General features: G+C 40.2%; 1 protein-coding gene across 3 annotated transcripts in view; it reads left to right on the top strand.

Moving 5' to 3' along the window:
• The window catches only part of NIBAN1 (niban apoptosis regulator 1), a 128,420-nt gene that overhangs the window by 27,894 nt on the left and 73,768 nt on the right, over positions 1-26,758 (top strand). For 2 of the 3 annotated variants that reach the window (XM_070396909.1, XM_070396906.1), the window contains exons 2-3: positions 22,161-22,291; positions 25,143-25,274. In XM_070396909.1, the coding sequence (XP_070253010.1) occupies positions 25,203-25,274 (72 nt within the window). In that variant the 5' untranslated portion in view covers positions 22,161-22,291; positions 25,143-25,202. Of the gene's footprint in view, positions 1-8,017; positions 8,092-22,160; positions 22,292-25,142; positions 25,275-26,758 lie in introns of those variants that run through there. The other variant, XM_070396907.1, reaches the window with a different exon arrangement.

Genomic DNA, 26,758 nt, shown 5'->3' with positions numbered 1-26,758 from the left:
GATGTGATTAGGTTTAAGGACCTTGAGATAAGGTGATTAAATGCAATCACATGCATTCTTTATGAGAGAGGTAGAGGGAGGTCACACACACATGTACACATAGATACACGCACAGGTACATATGACATGACAATGTGAAAATTGAGGCAGAGATTGCAATGATGTAGCTATAAACCAAGGAATACCAGCAGCTGGAAGAGGCAAGAAACAGATTCTCCCCTAGACCCTGAGGAGGGGTGTGGCCCTACCAGCAGAGGGTGGGCCAGCTAACCCCTTGATTTCATCCTAGTGATAGTGGTTTTAGACTTCTGGCCTTTAGAACGGTGAGAGAATAAGCTTCTGTTGTTTCAAGCAAAGATGAGGAGAACTAGTTTCTGTTATTTTTAGCTTGTGGTAATTTGTGACAGCAACCACAGGAAACTGATGCTCACTGGGAGGCAACAATCTGGGAAAAGGGTAAATATGGAGCCCCATAAACAGAGAGCTCCTGTGAGTGGCTCTCCATCCATTTCCTCTGGAAAGCTTTCTATTTGTCCTTTCCAGGGAATCAGGAATGGAGAGTTCCCACCTCTAGAACTGTACTCCTGGACTCCGTGAGCTCTCCAGTAGTAGTGCTTTCCTTTCTCAGGCCCCTCTAATTCCAGCACCCATCCAGTTCAGGCAGGGCACATGTGCATTCCTTTGGGGTGCATATGACTCTCGCTGCGTGGTGATGGAATCTGGGATGAGGTCAGTTAGAAGTGGGCAAGCTCGTGTCACTTAATTAGTTTAGCATAAGTGTAAACCTTTAAATAGACTCAACTTTCCCCTGTTTTGGTGACTATCACAAGAATAGGTTTGATTAGATAATAGCTATGGCTCCTTCCAACTCTGGAATGCTGTCCCTCTCTCACTGGTCTGTATGTGCTTTCAGCCATGAGTCTGTAGCTCTCTCTCACTGCGCAGCTTCATCCTCCACTGTTAGATCCAAATCGAATTCTCTCTCAGCTACGTTAAGTTCCTAGAGAAGGAGGATTGTTTTTCTTTCTGGATCCCAGGTCCTGGTCAAAGCTTAAACACACACACACACACACACACACACACGCCTCAATTCTTGATTCATGTTGTATTCCTAGATTCAGGTGTTGAAATTGACCCAACTAAGCTTTCTATGGTCCCAGGTATCTACATTTCAGTCCGCGTCTGTGAATAGAGCTTGATTGAGCCAGTATGATTTCTTGCAGACTTTTATTCTCTTTTTCACATTTTTTTCTGTTAATGCATTTTTAGCATATTGTTTACTTTAGACCTTCCAGTCTCAGTCAGGTCAACACTGATTATTTCCCTTTCCTTGAACCGATGATTTTCTCACATACAGTCTGACATCCTTCACAACTCTCACCCCCACTTCTCATACTGTTCAGCACGTGCCAACGTCGCAATGTCAGGTAGGTCGGCTGGTTCTCAGACCCTCAGCTCTGTATTATGAACCAGCATTGGTGTTCACCAGAATACTTGGAACACAGCTTTCTTTGTAAATACGTTATGAGTACCTGTTATAAGCCAGATATTTCATATAGTGAATGTTCAAAGTACACATTAGAAGTTTTAAATTTTCATTCTAATAGAAAAGGTAAGATAGCCACACAAATAATAAGATTAAGTGAATGCTGCTGGAATATTGGTGGAAATAAACCTAGGTTCTAGGTCCATAACAGGACACTTGCTAAGAACAGTATTTATGAACATAGGCTTTTGGTGTGTGTGTTTTTAATCCTCATCTGGGAATATTTTTTCAATTGATTTTCAGAGAGAGTAGAAGAGAGGGGAAGATAGAGGAAGAGGGAGCAAGAGATAGACAAAGAAACAGAGAAACATCGATGTGAGAGAGACACACTGATTGGGTACCTCCCACACACACCCTGACCTGGAGCGGGGATTAAACCTGCAAGGCACGTATATGCCCTTGACCAGTAACCCAATTTGTGACCCTTCAGTATGTGGGCCGACCCTCTAACCACTGAGAAACATTGGCCAGGGTGAGCATAGTTTTTCTCATATGACCAGTGGGTCTATGGAGAGTCTACCTAGTGAAGCTTTTGTGTGTATTAAATGATGTAAGTGTATGTGAAAGTGCTCAGTATTATTCCTGGTTATAGTTGTTGGTCAGTAAGAGATTCTTAATTTGAAATAATAAAAGAGTAGAGGCTTTGTGAAAGATGTAACATCCAAGATAGGTCAGACTGGTGGCTCCTCAGGACAGATGCCTTCCAAATTACTTTTTAAAAATCCTTATTAATCTACACATAGACTGTGCTTAATATATATTAAATGAATGGGCTCAGAAGGTTGGATAGGATTCTGGTGGGTTGAACTGGCTTGGAGAAAGGGCATTCCAAGCAGAGAGCACAGCATGGACATGGGGAGGTGCAGGTCATGCTGGTAGGACAAAAGTCTATTTGACGGGAGTGTAGGGAAGTGGGAAAAGTGAAGGGAAATGTATGCTGGGATTATGATGTGGGTATTGAAAGGATTTCCAATGTTAGACTTGGGGGGGTTGTACTTAATTCAGTCTAGTTACGCTCTAATTTCTCTATCTCCAGCCAAATTTGGGGGATGAGATTTTTTTTTCGTCATGCTTTCCTGGTTATTGAGAGTTTACCATTATAATTGTCACCTACTTTTTGTTGGTAGGGTCATAGGCAGTCCTTGGTAGGGATAATGGAATAGTTTTTCTACATGCTAAAGAAAACAGATATAAAAAGACTGTTACTAAGAGGGGAAAGAAAGGCAAATACATTTTTCTTTGATTATACCCAGACCTTGTCTTTCTTAACAGTAGTAGCTTTTAAACTTAAAAAAAAAAAATCATAAAATTCAAGTGGGTTTTTCATATATTCTAAATTACTTCAAGGAGTAATGCAAAAACAGTTGACAGCTCGAACCAGCCTTGTCCATTAGCTCATACAGGTTTCAAATATTAGTTAGTATCCCCGAGATAGGCAAGACTAACTTGCAGAAAGAGCTGGAGAGTGTATTGAGCTAACTGAAGGAGGGGAGGACCATGGAGAGGGTACTGAAGACAAACTTGACTGTGGTATTTCACTGACTTGCGTGTGATCTCAATGGTAAGTGCACCACTATTTTATGTGTCATTAAGAAAAAAAGTGCTGCCAATTGTGTTGAATGATTATCCCGCCCTACACATGAGTTGGCCATACTGGCTTACCATTGTTTTTGGCATTTCTTGCATCTCTTCTGAGATATTTAGCACTTTGCCTGCTTTTAGTTGTATTGCTTGGCAGAAAGTAGACAGCCCTTTGCATGTATCTTTGCAACAAAAGGCATCTGAACATTTTCTATCTTTTGTTTAGAGCCCATTAAATAATTGATTGTTGCTTTGCGATCAGATAAGGAATTGTGGTCATTTTTCCCCCAAAGATAAATATTTATTCCAACGTTATCCTGAAACTCCATTTCCATGCCTTTTTATTTACACAATAATTTTTGTTTTTATATTGAATCAGTATAATCTTTTAAAGATGTATGAAAAAATGGCAGTGAAATTCAATACTATCTATAAACAAAGCTCAATTAATGTAACAGCAGTCTGAACAGCTATGACCCAAGTTTGTGCACATGCAACCACGTCATGATAGCAACTTTGTGGAAGACCTCATTGATTATAAGACACAGGCCCAATTTAGAGATGTTAAAAGGTGAAGAAACCATGCATTTTAGGAGCAGTGAAATGCACTTACTTCAAAACATGCCCCGAGACCAGCCTACCTCTTGCCGAAGTATCGCCTCTATCACTAAAGACTAAATTGGTTGGGCCACATCCCTTTGTGGTTTCTCGATGTGCACTGACATGTGTCCTAAAACCATAATGTACATTTGGTGACCACATTTTACCAAAGGGGTCTGCCGGGAGGGAGGCTGAAACACTGAGCACCCAAACTCCTCAGCTCTGTTTCCCAAGTTGATGGTTGTATGTTTTCGGGTGGAAGCATCATAAACGTACTTGCTCTTGCCCCCTTCCATCTATCACATGCGGGCACCGTTTAGGTTTAGTCGGTCTTAACACTTAGTTTAATGGATGATCTTGTGCATTTCTTATCTGATTTGCTTCTTGATGTCCTCATTTAGTAAAGCATATCTTTCATGTACACACAGGAAGCAAAGTTTGAAATCATATGACTTATTCTCGAGTCAGTTTCATTTTTTTTTTCACATTGAGCATGCTCATTTCAGGCATCCGTGTACTGCGGGAGTGTGTCCCCATGAATTCAGATATGGGAAACCTGCCAAAAGAAATCAAACTGTCAGTCTCTCTATCTCCCAGGCTAACGATAGCTAGATACCACTGTTTTGGCAGCCTTCACCCTGAATTGAGCAGACTTCAAACTTTTCTCTCAGTAGTCTACCTAGATTTAATCTCTGAAGACTTTTATTTCGTTGCTGATTTTTTAAAAGATGGATAGATTTGTGTTTTACCTTATCCTGTTTTTCTCCAATCACTTCCTGGTAAAAAGAAACCCTGAGTAGGAAGTTGTGAAAGAGGACAAAGCAATAGCCGGCAAACTGGATATTCCTGAAAAGTCTGCGAGAGACATGGAAAGGGGACCGTGGTGGCTTTGGTTTTTGGCAGCCAAGGTCCCTGGAGCCGGAAGGGGACCACTTGAGCTTGGAGCTGGATGTACTGATCCTTTGTGCGTTCTCTTGGGGTGAAAGGGTTCCTGATTCCTGTTTTGGTTCTTCCTCCTATTACTATCTCTGGAGGGTTGCTTTTGCTCTAATCTGCTGGGTGCAGTCTTATGTCCGGTGAGATGGTGAAATGTGACCATGTTTTAAGTACCAACCACATCGTTCAGTAAAAGTTTGACAGATCTTCCTATGAGCTTTTCATGATAATCTCATCTATCAGGTACACTCGATAACATTTTTGATGGAGCTGACACAATTACCCAGCATTTGTTTTATTGTTATAGTAAGAAAAAATATTTTTAAGTGTACATTTATTTGGTGGAAAAATAAAGACATACTTTCAGCAGGAAATTCTTATACAAGTGAGTTTTATTTCTTAAAAACTAAATCAGTGCCATATATTTCTTCCTTTTTGGAGGGAAAAAAAGTTTCTAGGAAGTGGCTGTTTACAAAAAATAAGTGGCATAGACCTTCCTTTCAAACATTTGGAAACCAGACTTACTAAATCTCACTCACTATGTCAAAGGACAACACTATTTGGAAGCATTTTAAATATTATGATTTTAGGGTACTTGAATTATTTTTTTTAAATTGGGTTTGGGGGAGTGATAAAGCTATTTTATATCATGATAATGTGGTGTTTGTAAAATTATAAATATTTGCCAGAACTCATTGAATTAGACTCTTAAAATTGGCAAATTTTATTATATGTAAGTCATACCTCAATAACATTGACACAAAATATTGGAGGGTTTAGAAACAGACAGGCTAGGCTCCCAAGGAAGTGATATCTATGAATAAACTATGACATCAAGGTTATAAATGGGAACAGAAATTATTATTTTAATCAGAAGCCAAATATAATGTAACTATTAAGAAAAATGATCTAGGGCCATTGTATTTTACCTGCTTATTCTACTTCCCAGTGCACTTGAATTCTTTCTCCAGTGACTTTATAACCATTTCTCTGTGTGGAGGTGGCATTGGGTAAGGGTGACAGGGTGGGTGTGGGTCTGCTTCGTAAAAGTGGAAGGAAAGAACAAGGGAATCAGTGAGGGCCCCGGTGGGGAGAATTATTTCTCTTAATTCTACCCCTAACAATTCACTTATTATAATTTTGTGCATATAATAACCATTTAATATTATTGTGAAAGAGTCACATGTCAAAATGGTAATATAGATGCAAAAATGAGAAAAGAGACAGTAAAGCCAAAGTTGCTATTATTATATAATTACTGGTTCTTTAAAATTGGGACCACATGCTTAACATAACTAGAGCACAAAAATCATAGTTTAGCTAAATCAATTGCTTATTTTAACTGTATAAATATTCTTGAAAATGAAGGCAGAATTGATGCTGTTTAAGAGATTACTTTTGATTATTTCTGCTCTAAAAGTGATTGGATTGATTTTTTGCCATGCTTTTTCAGTTAATGGGACACTTATTTACCTTGATTTTTAAATAGTAATTTAATATTGTGTGATGTTTTTATTTGGACTCACTCAGTAGGTTTTTTAAGACTTTAAGCAGGTTATTACTTTTTCTGTATTGTTTCTCTGGATAAAGTTTTTTAAACCTATTTTAAAGTAAAATATGTCTAAAAAATATAGCCCTTATACAAATAGAAGAAAAAAATTCATTCATGGGCCTATTACTCAATGATAACCACTGATAGTGTTTTGGTTTTGTTCCTTCCAGTTTTTTCTCTGCCCAGATGATTAAAAAATATATATATATATATATTTTTTTTTTTTATTGATTTTTACAGAGAGAGAAAGGAAGGGGGAAGAGAGAGAGAGAGAGAGAGAGAGACATCAATTGGTTGCCTCCTGCATGCATCTCCAATGGGAATTGAGCCAGCAGCCTGGGCATGTGCCCTCACTGGGAATTGAACCAGCGAACTGTTGGTGCATAGGACAATCCCCAATCAACTGAGCCACACCAGCCAGGGCTGGTTTTGTTTCTTTTACTTCTTTGTGATCGGTCTCTAGGTTCACTTTTTGGTTATTGTTATCCAGGCCCATGGATGAATTTTGTCCCTTCTATTTTTATGTTAGTTCCTTTTCACAAATATATTTTTAATGGTAGCATTCATTTAAAAATATGCCATACTTTATTTCCCTGATCTTACCACTATCTTATACTTCATTATACATAATTAAACCTGAAAATATATTTTTTTTCATGGAAGAAAATTTTTTGTTTGCTTCAACTTTTATACTAAAACTTTAAAGTGTCAGATAAACTACCAAATTTTATAACGATCAAGATATGTAAGATCAGCCCTAGCTGGTTTGCTCAGTGGATAGAGCATCTGCCCTTAGACTGAACGGTCTGGGTTCGATTCCAATCAAGAGCATGTACTTCAGTTGCAGGCTCCATCTCCGCCCTGGTCAGGCATGTGTGGGAGGCAACCAATTAATGTGTCTCTCTCACATTGATGTTTCTCTCTGTTTCTTCCCCTCTCTCCCGCTCTCTTTAAAAATCAATGGGAAAATATCCTCAGGTGAGGAGTAGGGGAAAAAAAAAGAAAGGAAGGAAGGAAGGAAGAAAAGAAATCTAAGGTCAAACTACCAAATTTTAAATAACCCCAGATGTGTATATAATTTAAAAACAGGTATTCTTATTTCACATTTTAAATGTTTTCTTTAGGTTTTTAATGATTCAATGTTTCACATACACTTTGATGGCAAATTTTATATATGATACATCTTCTGTCTCTTGGTCTATCTTGATTATCTTCCTATATCTTCAAATAGCCATAAGGGACTATTTGGTTGGATTATGCATCTTTTTGATAATTTAGTCGTGGGCTCTGAGCTTCTTAAGATGAGGCCCTTGATTTTCCATTTTTACACATCTTGTCGGTTTCCTACTCCTCAATCTACTCCCCTTTCGTGATGCAAAACCACTTCCTCTTTAAAGTGTGCCTCACTTCCTGTCATTCATTTCCCTGGCTTTGGTTGGCAGGTCTTATTTATTTAAAACCATAACAACTAAGATACACACACACACACACACACACACACACACTTTTTTTTTTCTTTCTAGCCTGAGATAAATGAAGGAGACAAACATTTTTCCTTTCTTTCCCTCCTAAAGGAAGCTCCCTCAGTCTGGAGATATTTTTGAGAATGTGTGGTTAAAAATTTTTTTGGTTATTGTTTAGTATTTGTCTTATTAATTTGTTTATTTGGAGATTATGAAAGAGCCTGTGACTGACTCATAGAAGGCATTGTGCATTCAGATGTATTTTACACTCATTACCTAGGATGTTTACAGAACACTCCAGGGAGTTACTATGCAGCTGCGTTTTATTCCTCACCTGTTGCCATTACCCAAATATAGACAAGTCTAAAGCACCACAGAGATCCTTCCTGGAAAACAGCAAAACAGATGACAAGGTAGTTCACTTCTTTTCTTCTTAAATGTTTCTGGAATCTTAAAAAAAAGAATTATTTCCAGTGTAAATTGGGGTCTGTTTTGTTTTTCTAAAAGTAGCAAATTTCTAATATTCAGACTGTTTCACCTCGATCCTTTCCCCCTTCTTGCTAAATTGGATTAAATCAACCAAGTATTTTTGTGCCACATAAGCATGGTCTTAATCTAAATGTTCACCTCACAGCTTTCTTTGTTAAATGTGTAGTTGTGATGATTTGCTCCCAGGGAAACAGTAAACTTCAGATCAGGTTTGGAGAAAAGGGGTAAAAAGTTCCTTCTGGGAGCCCCAGGCTGCTGGGAGCTGGTCACCCTGCTTCATCGACGACAGGTCAGGGGAGCCCAGTTTGTACCAGATATCTAAAGGTTTAAGATTATTGATTCCCCGCCCCCCCGCCCCCAATTTGTTTCATACCAAATCACTGCATAGTTAACACATTGTTTTAGGACAAATCTTTTTGTCAAATTGATATTTATTTGAAGTCTTTCTGGTTGTCTAATGAAGGGAAAATAAACTCACAGTATGTAAGAAACAGAACAGTTTTGAAATAGAGTTTTCTAAAGAATTATAGAGGTATTTACAAGTTTAAATGGAGGGAGAGGGAGAATATGACTATGAATGAGAAAGGAGAGACTGTTGTAAGCAAAAGTGATGTTTTCATACATACCTAGTTCGTTCCTTTAATAAAATATTTATTTTTGTTCTATTATTATAAATATAAGATCTTTATATTTTGTTATATTAAAGGGAACAAACAACTTTTAATCTTAGTGATTAAATACTTTTACTTCTTTAAAAAAAATTTTTATTTTAAACCTTTGACCGAGTTATATATAATTCATCTGTTGTTTTCTTTTACATAATCAGTTATTCAGAGGGGATAAAGAAGAATCAATGAATTATTTTACATTTCTGCACATAGCTAAGTTATCTTCCATCTGCTGTAGCAGTACAATAAAAGTCAAATTTTGCAGTTGGCCAAACATTATAATATACATGTTACAATGAAATAAAGTGAAGTTTATTTAAAATATGAACTTGGTGACAGCCCAAGCTTTTTTTTAAGCTTTACTGCTATATAATTTATTACCTTGTTGCAGCTTTCTCCTTCCCAGCGTGAACATCTTTTTATCCCCCAATTTTGTTATCTCTACGACAAACAGAGCCAGTGGTGTCTGTACTATTTTAGATCAGTTTTCTTGCTGAGGAAAGCCCACAGAAGCCATCATAGCCATTTTTTTTTTTTAGCCCATGATGTTTCTGCTTCTGCAAGTAACAACCTTTCTTTTGTTTGTGTCTTTTATGGAGAGCTTCAAGTACTCTGAGAGAATCTCATTATGTTCTCTGAAGGAAAGTAGATAAGCAGATGGCTTCCACATTCACAAAATGGGGATGTTCATGGATTTCTGCAACTACACTGAAATGTTAGACTTCCCTGTGGTGATTATATAATATGTTCCTTGAAACAGCGGCAAATTCGGGAATGGGTTAGAATGCAGGCCATTTGTCAAAAAAGCCATTTCCAATCCTATTGAGATCTTTCTTTTCTCTCAGTCATAGAGTTAACAACTTTGCCATTGAGAAAGCATTCACTATGCAAAATTTTTTTCTTTCGACCTCCCCCTCTCTCCCTCTCTTTTACTTCTGTTTTTCCAATTACCTTGATGGTATAGTTACATGTTTAGTAGTTTCCTGTTACCTCCCAGATTTCCAAGTTCCTTTGCCAGATTTCCAATATATTATACCCTGTCCAGTAGAGTTGAGATCATCCAGCTTTCAAGCTACCCATCGTCAGTCATACCTTATGTTCTATTTCTTCTCATTACAACAGAACAAATGAAAACTGGTAAAGTGCCCGCAGCTTTCTGACACCCAGAAGTTTTGTTTTTATTTATTTATTTTTTAACACGTCTTTTATTTATTTAGTTAGTTAGTTATTTAATATATTTTTATTGATTTCAGAGAGGAAGGAAGAGGGAGAGAGAGACAGAAACATCAGTGATGAGAGAGAATCATTGATTGGCTGCCTCGTCCTAGGGATGAAGCCCACAACCGGGCATGTGCCCTGACCGGGAATCACACTGTGACTTCTAGCTCACAGGTCAACCCTCAACCACTGAGCCACGCTGGCTGGACAACACGCAGAAGTTTTAAAACTAGATTGTCTTACCATATACATCAGAGACCTTTGACTTGGGTACTGTAAGGGAGGAAAATAAAGCTCGCCTCTACCGTCTGAAATTCAGTGGCTGGGGCCTGTGATTTAAACGGATAAAAGGTAAAATAGCAGGAGAAAATACACATTTACTTATGCATACAACCCACATATGTGTGGGGGTGATGAGCATCTCAAAGGAGTGGTTCGATTGTTAAAGATATTTCAAATATCATGTGGGTGGCTGGGCTGGTCCATAGCAGTACCTTTTAACTTTCATTTGATGAAAAAACAGATTCTTAATGAGCAGATAAGAAAATCTACTTAGTGCCTTTCCCAGGGAGCCTTATTTGCCAGCAAAGTCTGCGGCTTGACTTGAGACAGTGATGCCACTTACCTGGGACACATGAATGAGATTAAGGGGTACTCAGAAGGTCGGCTCCGATCCCTTGTGCCCCGGGCTTTGCTGGGTCTCTGCCTTCTTGCTGGCAACTTCTGCCAATTGGGATGAACCTGAGCCAAATGCTTTTACTGTCCCTCCTAAATCACTTAATGGATTGTTTTGAATACAGAGTCCTTGTCTATGCAGAGTGGATTCTGAAACACATTGGCATGCTGATTCTACTGATAAATTGCAAACTCATTACACTGAAGCAGTAGACACTAGCATTGCTTTTAACTTACTGATCCAATAGCTTAATATTCATTAGAGAAGTTGATAATTGTGTTGGGACTCGATAATGTATTTCGATTGATTGTAAATGTGTATCATAAAAGAAGTGCTTGGATTCCTCCATAAACATCCGTGAAGTATTAGTAGAGAGAAACACTGTTAAAAACATTGACACTTTTTTTTCCATAAATGTTCCATTACTCACTAGTTTTGTTGGTAAGAAAACACATGGGGAGAGGCTATGAATTCACAGAATAAGAAATTTGACCAGTGGCCAATTAATTTCTTGATCTGAAAATAGGAGAAGGATGGAAATAAGCATTACAGTCTAGCTCTGGAAGTCTGTAATCTTTGGCCTTTTCATCAATCTATGGAAGTTGGAATACGATTGACCCTGGCGTGTCTGTGCTTACCATCCAGATGAACTGAAGCTGCTTTCTCAGGGGTATTGTGGGAGGTATTCCCAGTTATTTACAATTCTACTTCCTTGGTGCATGTGATGACTAGTTTAGAGTAATTGACTCTCATTTGGGAGGCTTGGACTCCAAGCAGAGCTAATCGTATGAGGTTCCAGCACACTTATTAAGTGCCTCGTGAACTCATTTTTATAGAAGAGCAATTTCCATAGGCTAAGAAGGAGGTGATTTTAAAGAACTTGGGACGATCTAAGTAGTTAATGCATCACACAGCTTTTGGATACTTTTTTCACTAATGTACTTTACTTAGGAATTTTTAAATTTAGTGATTAACTGATCCACAGACTGGCAAGCCTTAGATTGTCAAAAACGCAAAATTTAACTCTGTGATGAGCTGTATTTTGGACTGTACTAAGTCAGGCATTCTTATTGGAGATGTTTGAGTTGTTATCAAGAAAACTGTATTCGGAGGACACAGTGCCTGACCAAATCAAGTGGACAGGAGTCAGAATCATTTGGGCAGTTCTTACATTCTTGTGAGGATAAGTTAGAGCCTGTTAAGATCATTCTCACTAATGAGTACCTTATCTGCCTTGTAAATAGTTTCAAAAAGCCAGCTGGTCTGCAGAAACGTTGAATAGCTTATGAACTTTTTCTTGGACTTCCCCGCCCCCATCACCAAGCCTCCACCACCAAGTCTAGCAACGCCACATTTCATTTTCCTAGCCAAGTTTACCTTTTCTTATTGTTTTTTTTTTTTTTTTTTTTGATATATTTTTTTTTTAATTAAATCTTTATTGTTCAGATTATTACATTTGTTCCTCTTTTTTCCCCCCATAACTCCCCTCCTTCCAGCTCCCACCCCACCCTCCACCCTCACTCCCCACCCACTGTGTTCATCCATAGGTGCATGATTTTTGTCCAGTCACTTCCCGCATCTCCCACACCCCTTTTTCCCCCAAGAATAGTCAGTCTATTCCCTTTCTATGTCCCTGATTCTATTATAATCACCAGTTCATTCTGTACATCAGGTTATTTATTCACTTGATTCTTAGATTCATTTGTTGATAGATGCATGTTTGTTGTTCATAATTTGTATCTTTACCTTTTTCTTCTTCTTCCTCTTCTTAAAGGATACCTTTCAGCATTTCATATAATACTGGTTTGGCGGTGATGAACTCCTTTAGCTTTTCCTTATCTGTGAAGCTCTTTATCTGACCTTCAATTCTGAATGATAGCTTTGCTGGATAAAGTAATCTTGGTTGTAGGTTCTTGGTATTCAGCACTTTGAATATTTCTTGCCATTCCCTTCTGGCCTGCAAAGTTTCTGTTGAGAAATCAGCTGACAGTCGTATGGGTATTCCCTTGTAGGTAATTAAGCCTCTTTCTCTTGCTGCTTTTAAGATTTTCTCTTTGTCTTTTGCTCTTGGCATTTTAATGATGATGTGTCTTGGTGTGGTCCTCTTTGGATTCCTTTTGTTTGGGGTTCTCTGCGCTTCTTGGACCTGTAAGTCCATTTCTTTCTCCAGGTGGGGGAAGTTTTCTGCCATTATTTCTTGAAATAGGTTTTCAATATCTTGCTGTCTCTCATCTTCTGGCACTCCAATGACTCTGATATTAGACCGCTTAAAGCTGTCCCAGAGGCTCCTTACACTATCTTCACACTTTCGGATTCTTTTTTCATTTTGCTTTTCCAATTGGGTGTTTTTTGTCGAATCTTTGGTTTGATTATTGTACTCCTCTGGTCTGCTATTGGGTATAATATTCTTTATTTCAGTCCGTGTATGCTTACTTTCTAATTTCTTTATCGTAGCATCGAGGGTCTCATTAGTTTTCGTGAGGCTCTGCACAAATTTATGGCAAGCCCTCAAAATTGCGATTCTTAGCTCCATATCCTCCATTTCTGTCATGTTTCTTTGTCTCCGCATCTTTTATGCTTTCTTGGTGCACCCCCTTGTGGTCTCTGTGCGCAGTCTTGTTCTAGCCAAGCCTTAATTGTTGTAGTTAACACTAGAGGGGTTTGACCACCAGGCCGGCTGGCTGTAGGAATCAGCTGTATGGAAAATGTCTGCCTTCTGGGGAGGCGCTAATCCAGCCTTTGCCTGAGGCGATCGGCAAATGGCTGTGCGCAGGCTTTGGGCGGGGCGGGCTCAACAGGGCGGGCGGAGGGAGCAGTTATGGCCACGCTCAGTCCCGTTCCCAGAGGCTCTGCTTCTCAGAACCCCGGCAGCCACTGCAAACCTCGGAGAGAAAGCTGCCCTCAGGTTCCAACTGATGCCGGATAATCCCGCTTCTCCCGTTTGAGTCTGGGTCCCTAGAGACTCGCCCGGATCTGGAGCCCAGAGTCTGAGACTCACTCCCGACAGAAAACGACAACCGCGCCCTCAGCCACCAGCCCGCTTTGCGCGCGCACCTCGGTACCTTTGTATTTTCCACACTGCGCCGCCTCTGAGCCTCGATTTGCTGTTCTCTTTCCTTCTAGTTGTAGAGTCTCTCTTCAGCCAGCCTACCTGTGGTTCTGGGTGATGTCCGTTCCGTCTTTTAGTTGTATTTTTGAAATGGTTGTTTGCGGCAGCGGTCTCCGGTGTTTACCTACGCCGCCATCTTGGTCTCCTCTCTTCATCACCTTTTCTTATTGTTATCTGTACCTCCAGACTAACACAACACAAGCATATCTGGGCCCCAAACACAGTTATCTAGAAATGCCTCTTTTTTTTTTTTTTTTTTACATCAATGGTGTGTGTGTGTGTGTGTATAATTTAAAAATATTTTTATTGATTTAGTGGGAGAAAGAGAGAGAGAAACATTGATCAGTTGCCTGCCGTATGTACCCCAATTGGGGAATCAAACCTGCAACCTGGGCTTGTGCCCTGACCAGGAATTGAACCAGGGACCTTTGAATGCATGGGACGACACTCAACCAACTGCGACACACAAGCCAGGGCCATGGTATATATTTGTGAGAGAGAAGTAGAAACTATAATAGAAAGTATTTCAGACAAACATAACTTCTGCGTGGAAAGAAGAAAAGTAGAAAGTGGAATGAAGAGAAAGAAAGGATATAGTGAGGAAAATAAGTCTGGGGGAGACACCAGAACCTATTGGTTTGGAAGGAGAACCGCTTAGTAAAATTCCTAGGCTTGTGTCCTGGGTTATTTTAAGTCTGGCCTGATTCCTTTTAATGTGCCTGTTGTATTCATTTGCATGGTTGCAATCTCAAAGCAAAGAATATTTCCAGGATTTTGGAATGAGAGCCTCTGATAAAACATGTGCAGAAAGAATTGAATAACTATAATTAGACTCAAGAAGAGCAAAGGGAGTCTCAATACTTCAGTTTCTGAATTCTAGTTATCTGTTTTCTTCAAAACCCACAAAAGGTCGTCTAACAGGCAAAAATACTATTATTTCCTCCTGAATTCAGAGTTCTTGTGATGCTTGCGGAGAATGGAGCTGTGTCCGATGGATTTAATTTTCTTTTTCACACTCTTCTCATTTCTGTAAAGAAAAAGGTAGCCAATCTTCAGCTTCCTTGGGGGACTTTAGACAGCTTACAGAAGTGACAAAATAAACACGATTTATTCTCATCAGCTGTGTCATAAGAAAATTGGACACATGCTGTGAGGTAATGGCGAAATAATCTTGAAAATTTCCAAGCACTTTTCCCAAATGAAATGGAAGAAAATGTAAAGTTAGCTTCCACCTAATTATGGTGAAAGATGTGTGCATAAAAGTACGGGCATAACTATTTTTCCAACAATACTACAGGTTTCTTCCCCTAAAAAAAAAAGAGACCAGACTGAAGGTCTTCTGGTTCTAGAAAGCTGTTCTCTGGAACAGCTGACCACTGTGGCATTTTTATTTTTCATAGAATAAGATAAAGGGAACTGTAACTTATAAAGTAGTAGAGTGTTTCCCTTTTTAAATGTCCCCCACCCCGTTTCTCTTACTTACATTACCCTGTGAAGCTATTGCTCTTCTAAATACATGTAGTGAGGGATGGGAACCTTCATTTATTCCAGGGGCTGTGATCATCTGCAGAAAAGTGTTTTAACTTCTGCCTCACCCACTGGAGCTGATGTAGCATCTGTAAAAGCATGTGGATTCACTGAATGCCCTTAATGCAGCGGTTCTCAACCTGTGGGTTGCGACCCCTTTGGAGGTCGAACGACCCTTTCACAGGGGTCGCCTAAGACCATCGGAAAACGCATATATAATTACATATTGTTTTTGTGATTCATCGCTATGCTTTAATGATGTTCAATTTGTAACAATGAAAATGCATCCTGCATATCAGATATTTACATGACGATTCATAACAGTAGCAAAATTACAGTTATGACGTAGCAACGAAAATAATTTTATGGTTGGGGGTCACCACAACATGAGGAACTGTATGAAAGGGTCGCGGCATTAGGAAGGTTGAGAACCACTGCCTTAACGGGTTAAGCTTTGTGACCAAATTGACGGTGCTGGCCTACTTTTAGAACGGGGTTTGGGGAAAATTGAGGGTCTCTAACAGTCCAAGGTCAAGTACACGGCAAGCCTAACTCAGAGTTTTGGATCTCTATGAGTGTGAGTTTTGGAAACCAGGAAACAGTTCTATTGTTTGTTCCTGAACGCGTCTGCTTTCTATCCAGATGCTTTCTGCATGTGGAGAGGGTCCTGGAATGACTTCGTACATTTAATATAAGCTTTGGGATCATAACTGTGCGTGTGTGTCTCTTCTGTGGATTAATAGCTGAAGTAAATCACAGAGAATGTAAGTTGGTTTACACGTCTCTTATTTTTAGCTCAAAGTGGAGTTTCTGTCGGGTAGAATGCAGGGACTTGCGGGCATCAAGGCTGCTCAGGAAAAAATTTTTGACTTTGCCTAGTGGAGTCTGTTCAAAAACCAGTCACTCAAGCACCAACCAGAAATGTGCTTAAAAAATAGTTCAGGTATGTTCAATTATGAAGAATTCAATTTATCCCCTTTCTCTAAGGCATTGACTAGAAGAAAGAGAGTCCTTGGGCATTGTTCTGTGTAATTAGATTTTTGCACTTTTGTGTTGTGCATTGGGATTCCTGGTTTTCCCACCCTAAGGTGCAAAGTGATGGTGCTTCGATACCGGAGGCTCAAGCTGATGTTGTAATTCATCAGGACTTTTAAACTTTTATGATCTGAGAAACTCGAGGGAAAATAAACAATAATGCATAGTATGCTCTATTTTATAAATATTAAAAATAACTTAGAGGCACTTTTCTTGTTCCCCCAAATTAATCTTCCCCTGAAACCTCAACAAATTCTAAGAAAACTTCCAAAGGCCTAGTTGACCCTTTCTACTAGGTGGATTCGCCTTCATTCCCAGGAAGCAGCCACTTTGTTAAAATAAACCTTTTTAAAAATATATATTTTTTCTTCCATAATAACAATAAAAATGTAACATCTGAAATATGTTAATTTATTTAAGGAATGTCATAGGCAAAAACCAAGGATGAAATGTTATGGAAATAAAACTGGATACAAAATATAATATTCTCAACTATTTAAAAATGTAAAAAAGATTCGAAGGAAATATAGCAAAAATAGTGTTTGGATTTTTCTATATCTTTCTGTACTTCTGAACTGCTTTTCTGAAAGTGAGACAGGAAAGAATCTGTGTATTTCAGAGAAGATTTTATAATATAGCATATAGTTGCATTCACATTGGGAATAATAGAGAAGCTGGGAATAATCCACTATAAGCAGTATCTTCCAAGGATACTGCTAAAGACTGGATTTGAGTTGAACTACGACAGAACTGGAAGTTTAGCAAAGAACCTTCTAGAATGAGACAATATACAAATCTTTTAGGTCCTTCAGATTTAATGTAAGCTTTACCTAGACCCTTATATAATTCCCAGGTTTACAGACTAGTAAAGAAAAACAAACAAAGAAGGCTTTTGTTGTAAATACTTTCCCACATATAATTTCATGGACAAAATCCATTTAAAAACTTGAAAGGAATGAATCAGTAAGAGTCTGATTTTTTTCTCAAAAAAAAAAAAATGAGTTGGGCTTCAAGAGTGTATATTTGAAATAAGTATTCAGGCTGAGAAATCTGCCTTTCTTGGGGTATTGACGTGGGTTCCATGATTATGATGCTTTGAACTTTGCGTTACTCTTAAATATTTACGCAGCCATTCTTTTGTTCATCCAACAAATATTTGCCGAGTACATAAGTACAGTATACCTTGGGAGGAGAGATAAGCTCTATTTAAACAGCTGTAGCAATGGTGGTACATGGTTTGGGGAGAATGCAAAAGAAGGTGAGACTGTTTGCAGCTGGGGAGAGCCAAAAAGGCTTCTTGGGTTGGGACTGCCATCTGGGCTTGAAGGGTCTGAATTTGGCTGGCAGGGCATTTAGGGGGAGATGGAGGGAGGGAGGCATGGACACGTACAGGGCACAGGAGGTATAGTTGCAGTAGGAGAGGTAGGCAATAAGGGCAGTGGGGGCCAGAACACAGGGCCTTTGGTGCTAGGCTAAGTGGTTACTACTCTGGGGAGTAGCCGTGGGGAACTGCTGGAGGTTTTTACAAGGGTAGTGGCATGGTCTTGAAGCAGTTGTCAAATGAAACTTGTCAGACCAGGACACAGGATTGTGCCTCTATGACTGGAGATCCTCTGTGACTTGAGGTGTGCCTCTCACGGCTTTCAGAAGAGTTCCCTGGGAGCATTAATGGCAAGACTTGGTTCTGAAGGACAGTTCTCCACTGTAACCTCTGTTAACTTGATAACTCGTGCCAGCTTTCTCTTGAGTGGCCAGCTTGGATTCAGCCTCTCCCATTCTGCTCTATCAGCCCTGGACTCACTCTGTCCACTTCCCAGAACCTGCCTCTGCCACATAGGCCATGCGGTGGCTTGATTCCCATAATCCTCCAGGATCTGTGTAACAGGATGGCACTCCCGCCTCCCACTCTGGTTTTGACTTTTTTGTTTCTCTTTGAGAGCTGAAAGCTAGTAAGTTTTTTTGGCTCCACTGTGATGCTGACATAGGGCAGAGGAAGAGACTTTTGCAATGTTAAAAGGTGATAAAGACTTGGTTCAAGATGTGGGGAGATGGGGGGGAAGGGGGATCAATTCAAGAAATCTTGCGCAAATAGAAGTGACAAGATCTAATGGTTGAATATTAGTGTGAGGGAGAAGGAATCAAATAACAGAGCTGAGTTCTTGAAACTCTGTGAATTGAAATGGTTTTGAAAGGACCAGAAGACACTTTTCTTACTTTTACAAAGTTGAACTGAAGAAAAATGTTGTGGACAGAGCTGTCGAAGAGGCAATTTTTTTTTAAGCTTTAGTGGTGATTATCCTGAAGGGTATAATGAGCAGCCTGGTGAAGTAAATTGTACCAACACAATGCCCAGCACAGACTGCAATGATTGAGTAGAATTAGAAGAAATATTTACCAAAAATGCTGGCATAACAAACTGTGAAAGTAGTCCTTCCATTGGTTCTAGTCTTTATGTTATTGAGTAACTACCTTTTAGTGAAAGATCTGGCACTGTGTTTTACAAACAAATTCAGAAAGGAAATATGATACTAAATTGGGGAGTGGGGTGGGGAAGGAAGGCAATTCAAAACCCAAGAGTCTTGAAAACTGAAAACAAGCTGTTTCCAGCAGAAGTTCTTGTATGTGGTGCCTGTGGGCTGATGGACTTCATTTGAATGCTTGCACGGTGGGATAGTAAATGATAGTAATAATAGTCAAAATTTATTGAGCAGCTAAAGTGTCAGGCACCACTCTGGAAACTCTTTTACCTGAAGACCGTCTCATTTAATCCAGATGAAATCCTGTGAAAATGGGTGTCTTATTCTCCCCATTTTATAGGCAGAGAAAATTGAGGCTCAGAGAGAGAGGCTCCGTGTAACACAGCTACTAATTCATGCTTTTGCTTTGGCTCGTTAATGCTAATGTTTCGCTCTTCTGGCTTCAATTTGGGGATGCACTGAGGACCTCAGATGTGTTAAGTCTGAAGCATCTCTGTAAATGTAGGTTATGTTTGATGGCCCCAGTTAAAGGGTTACACAGACGACCTGCTTTTGGCTTCTCTTTGACTTCTTCGTTCAGCTTATGGACATTGCCTTGGTAGTTGGCTTGGGGGCACCATTATCACCATTGTCATCGGTTTAATTACTGTGGGTCAGTGAACCATTTCTATGTGCCGACTGAGCACTTGACTGCATTATTTCATGTAATTACCATAACAATAGATTGCTCCTCTTGTCTTCGTTTTATACAAGAAGAAGCCACCTGAGAAGCCACTGCTGCTAAAGAGCAGAGATGGGACTCAAACCCATGTCTGTCTGACTCCAGAGTCCGTGGTCCTGACCACAGTGGCATTTTGCCCCAGCAACAGGCTTTCCTCAAAGTGTCACGATCCCCACATTGGACTTTCCTTCGTTGGGGCTTAGTTAGGCTTAGTATAAAATCTAGATGCATTTCGGGGACTGCTGTAGGTTCTCTTTCCCCTATAACTTGTGATGTTCTTAGCTGTGTTATTCACATTTTGAACCAGTCGTTAGGTTAATTACCCAAGGAAGCTGGGATCCCCCTTTTCTATAAGTGTTGCCTAGTGGGTGATGCATTGATGGTACCGGATGCAATATTCAAATCACAGAAGCATTTTTCTCATACATCGGGAGGGAGTGGTGGCATCGTAGCACCTCAGTGGAGACCGGGCATCTTTGAAGGGAGGCTTGGTGGCGTGGCAGGAAATCAGCTTTCAAAGCTTTGCAGAGCTCTCATAAAACAACATCCATCTCCTTTCGTTTAAATCCGAATTCTTGCCAGAGTGCAAAAATTAGCATCAGAAATTAGCAGGCTGCTCTTCTGCTAGACAAAATAGTGGTTATTTGGACCTAAAGGGCACATTTTGTTAATCGTTTATACGTTTCAGTGAGGTGAGACTCATTCTGGTTGTGGGAATTCTCAAAGATGTCTCACTCCTATGGAAGAAAATTATAGACAAGGGTATTGAATTTTATTTCTTATGCACTATATAAAAGTTAATGAAAATAATAACCAATTAGACAGTTATAAAGCCTGAGTGTATTAAAGTGTTATGCAAATATTGATTAATAGTAATACCATAAACTCACAGAGCAAGCAAAAGCATGCCTGGTTTAAATTATAGGAGCTTTCATTTGCATTTCCACCGAAGCTATTATTAGTGGGTCTCAAAGCACCTTACAAGTAATAATTATTAAAGCCCATAAATACAGCCAGGAAATGCATTTTATTGAGGGAATAAGTAAGAGGTCCCCTTTACCTCATACATATTATGAGACCTAAATGCCTGAGCTAAAATAGACTTGTCCATATAAAGAGAATATTCCTACACTGTGGGTGTTTGGGGCTGTGATTTATAGGTTAGAAGTTGACAGTCACGGATTCAAGGTTCTTGTATTGAGTATCTCAACCCATGTGAATTCTTATTGTTAAACTTTTACATGTACAATAACTCAAAACAAATCTTGTCAGTATCTTATATTTTAATATTTCTCTATTGACTATAATATCAAATTGGAAAACAAAAATTATGCCAAGTTCACTTGAAAGTATTTAAAAATACTTTGGAATGTTGTATCAGGTTTATTTTTTCTCAGGCTAATACCTTATTCCAAGGCCTAACAGCTTTTAGGCACAGTCAATGGGACCTGTATTGATTTTCATACCCTATAGCAAGTCTCTGAAAGGTTGTGAAGATTTCTAATCTGCTTTAAAATACTCCTTTGCCCTTTCTTATTTCTCCCCTTTATCCTTCCTTTGCAACTACCCTACTCTCTAAAGCTAAGCACAGGTTGGAAAAGCTCAAGACTATTCCCAGTGCCTGACTCTCCCTCTATCTTGAGTCCCCGAGCTGCCCCCACATGGTTGGTTCTCAGCCTTATTTTCTTCTGGTGCCGAGAGACCATATTGCAGTGGTTGGTCACTATTGTGAAGCAGCTGTACTTCCATGTCATACTTCAGGTTATACTTCAGTGTCACATAGATTCCAAGAACAGTGTGGACTAGTGGACACCTTCCTTTAGAGTTGGGGACAGACACTGGAACCCAGAAAGAATGAGTGACCTGACTGAGGTCATACAGCTGCTATCTGTCTCGGTAGAACTGGGGCCAAAACTCAGGTCTCTAGACTTCTAAAGGTTTTCCCTCTACCTTTACATGCCAGTAATTATATGATGCTTTGAAACACACACACACACACACACACACACACACACACACTTTAAACCAGAACACAGGACCAGAAGTAGAAGAAATAGTTTGTTGGTGTTTTATCCAGGGCTATGGATCAGCAAGACAAGGGCTGGAGCCTCAGGCATCTGAAGACAAATGGAGTGATGAGTGTGCAGAGCTGAAATGGTGGGATTATTGCTGTGCAGGAGTTGATCGATGTGGGTAGAGGGGAATGAAGAGCCAGTTGAAATGAGAACAGTGTGAGGTAGGGTGGTAGTCATTGAGGATTGGCAGGATGTTGAGTTTATGGCCATGGCAATGGGTTGTTGATGTCAAATGAAGAAAAATTCTGTTGGTTACTAGATGGATGGTCCTTAAGGACAGCAGAATCTCTCAGGATGACCTCAGAAGGGGAGGGAGAGATAAAGGCATGCGTAGCATGTATCAAGGTTCTCAGCACATGTGGAGTAATGCATTTCTGGGAAACGGTGGTGTTAGGGAGACTGGAGGAGTGTATATGAATTATATAGATATGTGTCTATTCTGTGAGAGATGCTACATGTCTAAATTCTAATATTCATGTTTTTCCAGGGAAAACTGAGGCTGCAATCAAAAACTTCAGTCCCTTCTACAGTCGCCAGTACTCTGTGGCCTTCTGCAATCATGTGCGCAGTGAAGTAGAACAACAGAGAGATTTAACATCACAATTTTTGAAGACCAAGGTAGCCCATGACCATTTGGCTTTATATCTTTTTCCCACTGAGTAATGCTTTATAATTCACTAGAGGCCCGGTGCACGAATTCGTGCACCAGTGGGGTCCCTCAGCCTGGCCTGTGGAATCGGGCCAAAATTGGCTCTCCAACATCCTCCGAGGGGTCCTGGATTGCGAGAGGGCGCAGGCCAGGCTGAGGGACCCCACTGGTGCACGATCAGGGCCGGGAAGGGATGCAGGAGGTTGGTCAGCGGGGATGGACCACGGGAGGGCTCCAGGGCATGGCTGGCCCATCCAGCTCAGTCCCGATTGGCCGGACCTCAGCAGCAAGCTAACCTACCCCCAGGTGGTCAGTGCACATCATAGGGAGTGGTTGAGCGGCCTTAGCATATCATTAGCATACATACTATGCTTTGATTGGTTGAACGGATGACCGGACACTTAACATATTAGGCTTTTATTATATAGGATAATATATCTGAAAGAAACATTCATCTGAATGGCAAATTTTTTAAAAAATGTGTTCTCAGATTATTTCATGCTCAAAAAAGTCTTATTTACCTGGAAGTTAGAACATATGTGGTGTAATCCATATTAAGAAAACGAACATGATCCAGTTTTATTATGTTTTCCTCACATTGATATCAGCCAATTTGACTTGCTGTAGTGAAGTTCAGTTTACAAAGTCATAATTTTAGTGCCTCATACTACTGTCATTTTTATTTTGGTCATTGATCAAATATGATTTTCTCTTCTAATCCCCTAACTTATTCTTTCTCCTTTTCTCTATTATAATAATTATTCACGACTTCAACCAATAATGATTGACACCTACTATGTGCCAGGCCCTATGCCAAGAACTGGGGAACCAGACGAATTCTCTGCTCCCTGTTTATATTCAAATGTAGGAGACAGACAATAAAAAAATGACTATCAGGTGATAATAAATCCTACAAAGAAAAATAGAGCCGGAGTCCTCTTTTAGAGTAGATGGTCAGAGAACCCCTCTGTGGAGGTGACATTTGAGCAGGAACTGGAGTGAAATAAATGTAGGCTGTGTGCCTATCTGTGGGAAGATTGGTCCAGGCAGATGGCACAGCAAGTACAGAAACCGTGAGGTAGCCACAGGCGCATTGGGAAGGCTGGTGTGCTGAGAGCAGTGCAAGCAAGGGAGAAGGGATGAGAAATGACTATGGAGTGACAGGTAGGGACTAGACTACGTAGGACCTGTAGACTACAATCAGGTGTTTATTTTAAGTGTTATTTGTGAGGACAGAACATTAAGCCCTGGGATTTGGAAGGGAATTTATTTCATCCCTGAAAAAGATGAGCAGTTCTATCCTCTCTGGGTGGTTCCTGTAAACGTTGCTTGAAAGTGGAGGAACGAGTTTCTAAAGGCATTATGATCTTTAATAAAAGGAAAGTATGCCAGGGTCCAGCCTCAGCAGGCCAGGGGTTCCCAAAGGTGTGGACGGAGTCGGCGAAGAACGTTTTACACGGAGACAGCGTTCAGAACTCTCTAGCTCTCTTTAGTCTCCGTGGATCTTCCTGTGCCTGGCTGAGGCCACAGAGAAAAGATCCCGAGGCAAGCTGAGCCTTTATTTTATAGTCAGAGGTAAACAAGGTAGTAGTTACCAAAGTTACACTGTTCTTGTGAGTTTCACTTGGTTTTGTTCTTGTGAGTTTCACTTGTTTTTGTTCTTGTTCTTGCTGCACTTTCCTCAGCCCATTAGCTTCCCGGGTAAGATCTAGGGAGCATCATAAGGTCAAGCCTAATTATGCTTAAGAGGACTGTGCCCTCTAAGCTGGGACTTGTTTGTGACTTTGCCAACAGGTCAGTCCGAGGCTTAATCCTATATCGGCTCCCCACAAAAGTAGATGTAAATTCATGTAAAAGACAGAAGATCCATTTCCATATTTTGAGATAAATTAGGAATTGCTCTGTGAGGCAGGACGGGAATGGTTCCTTCCACGAGTAGCCCCGTGGGAGACCTAAGTGGAAATCTTACAGAGACTCTCCTACAGCATCTATGCCACCAGTTAATGAAAAAAACCCTCAAACTTTTAAGTAGAGGCAGAACTGGGCTGTGCTGGTTTGCCTGCTATTCTTTGATTGGAAAGCCAACGGGGTCTCCTTGAGAACAGGCTCAGTGTTTACAGCCTGGCTCCCAGGGCTTTGGGGCCTGGGAAAACCAGTGAGTCTGACATTTTTAAATATATATATATTTTTATTGATTTCAGAGAGGAAAGGAGAGGGAGAGAGAGAGAGACATATCAATGATGAGAGAGAATCATTGATCAGCTGCTTCCCTCACACCCTCTCACCAGGGACCGAGCCTGCAACCTGGGCATGTGCCCTTGACCGGAATCGAACCCAGGACTCTTCAGTCCGCAGGCCAATGCTCTATCCACTGAGCCAAGCCAGAGCCATTGAGCCTGACTTTTGAGGCTGCCTGAAGCTGTGATGAATAGGGGAACAGCCTGTTAATTTTCCTGTTTTTCAGGACTTAAAATGAGGCATATTCCTGGTGTTGGGATAGATGTGTACAACTTAATTGCTTCCCTCCCTCTCTTCCACAGAGTTTATCAAGGATTTATTAAGTGCCACGTGTATGCCAGACATAGCTTTGTTTCTGTGGCACCATGGAGGGAAATGAAAGCCACAAAAATATCAATAAGACAAATATTTGCATCTGATCAGGAGGGTGGGAAAGGGAAGTGTGGAGGGAGGGGAAGAAGCAACCATTTCTCCAGGATGTCAGTTTCCTGAAATATTCCTTGAAATGCCAGGGACAGACCTAGTGGTAGCATGGTATGTTATCTTTTGTGGCCATCACTAATTGTATTCATCTTCTTTAAGCCACCATTGGATCCTGGAACCGTTTTGTATGAAGCAGAACTATGCCAGTTTGCCGAAGATATGAAGAAATGGAAGGAGAGATATGTGGTGGTTAAAAATGATTTTGCTGTGGAGAGCTATGAGAACAAAGAGGTAGGATATTTCCTTGTTACCCCGGGCTTCTCCCAATACTCTTAAAGATTGGGTGTGTTGGTTGTCTTCTTCAGGATTGGTTCTTTCAATCAGCACTCACTCTCTAGCAGGCACACATTTCCATTAACAGATGTTTACTGAGCGCCTATTACTGGTAATGCCGCATATCATGAAGGGTCTGGGCATATTGCAGACAGATGTTTGCAGTCTAGTGGGCAAGATAGACTTTGAACAACTCATTGCAAGTGAGTGTGAAAACAGGTTATGCCTCGTGTCCAGTGCAGGAGCCTTTCCTATGACCATTCAGATTCAAGGTCTTTCTCAGTCGCTGCCCCACTGCCCCTCCCTTTGCTCTGTGTCTCCAAGTCTCCCTACACATTATTCATTCATTTGTTCATTCATTCATTCATTCATTCATTCATTTTAATCCTCACCTGAGGATATGTTTTTCATTGATTCTAGAGAAAGACAGAAACATCCAGGTGAGAGAGAAATATCTATGGGTTGCTACCCATATGTGTCCTGATGGGATGGAACCGCAACCTGGGTTTGTGCTTTGACTGAGAATTAAATCCACAACCCATAGGTTCACAGGATAATGCTCTAACCAACTTCCTCTCTGAAATCAATGCATGCATATCAGCATAACCAATGGACACAAGACACGGGGGGGTAGGGGAGGCCGGGGGAAGGTCAAGGGGGAAAATAAAAAGGAGACATATGTACCACTCTTTGTAATATTTTAAGCAATAAAACAAAATTTTAAAAAAAAAAGAAAAGAAAAAAATATTAAAAATAAAAACAACCAAAAAATCCCACTTTGCTCTCTTGACACTAAACCGATAGGAGGAGACTTCAGGCAACAGACCAATGTGTTTCCTTCCTTCCCATTTCTGATGGAAAATAGAAATAAAGTACAATATAAACTTATTCCTCAGGCCATCAGGCAATGCTGCCTTGAGTAGTCTTATTCTTTGCAACATTCATTAAGCTAATGTTTTCTCGACTTACCTATATTAGGATTTTATTCAACACTTGATTTGCTCTCTGTAGCAAATTATCAATACACTACAAATAATAACGATAATAAGTCACCTTTATTTATTTTTAAAAAATATGTTTTTATTGATTTTACAGAGAGAGGAAGGGGAAGGGATAGAGAGATAGAAACATTGACAAGAGAGAAACATCATCAATTGTTGCCTCCTGCACACCCTCTACTGGGGATCGAGCTTGTAACCCCGGGCATGTGCCCTGACCAGGAATCAAGCTGGTGACCTCTTGGTTCATCGGTTGACGCTCAAGTCACCTTTATTTTGTATGACATGGGACAGTGTCCTCTCAGGGAAGCTTGAGAAGAGGTAATGTTGCAGAATGGTTAATATTGTGGACTTTGAACCACACCTTTATCAATTATAGATGTGTCCTTTCCTAAGTCATAAATCTCCTTGAGCCTCACCTTTCTCATCTGTGAAATGGTGAGC

Source organism: Myotis yumanensis, unplaced genomic scaffold, assembly GCF_028538775.1.
Source record: "Myotis yumanensis isolate MYYU_CA2020_CCGP unplaced genomic scaffold, mMyoYum1.0.hap1 SCAF_17, whole genome shotgun sequence".
In the NCBI taxonomy this organism is placed as follows: domain Eukaryota; kingdom Metazoa; phylum Chordata; class Mammalia; order Chiroptera; family Vespertilionidae; genus Myotis; species Myotis yumanensis.
This window is presented reverse-complemented; position numbering and strand designations above follow the sequence as displayed.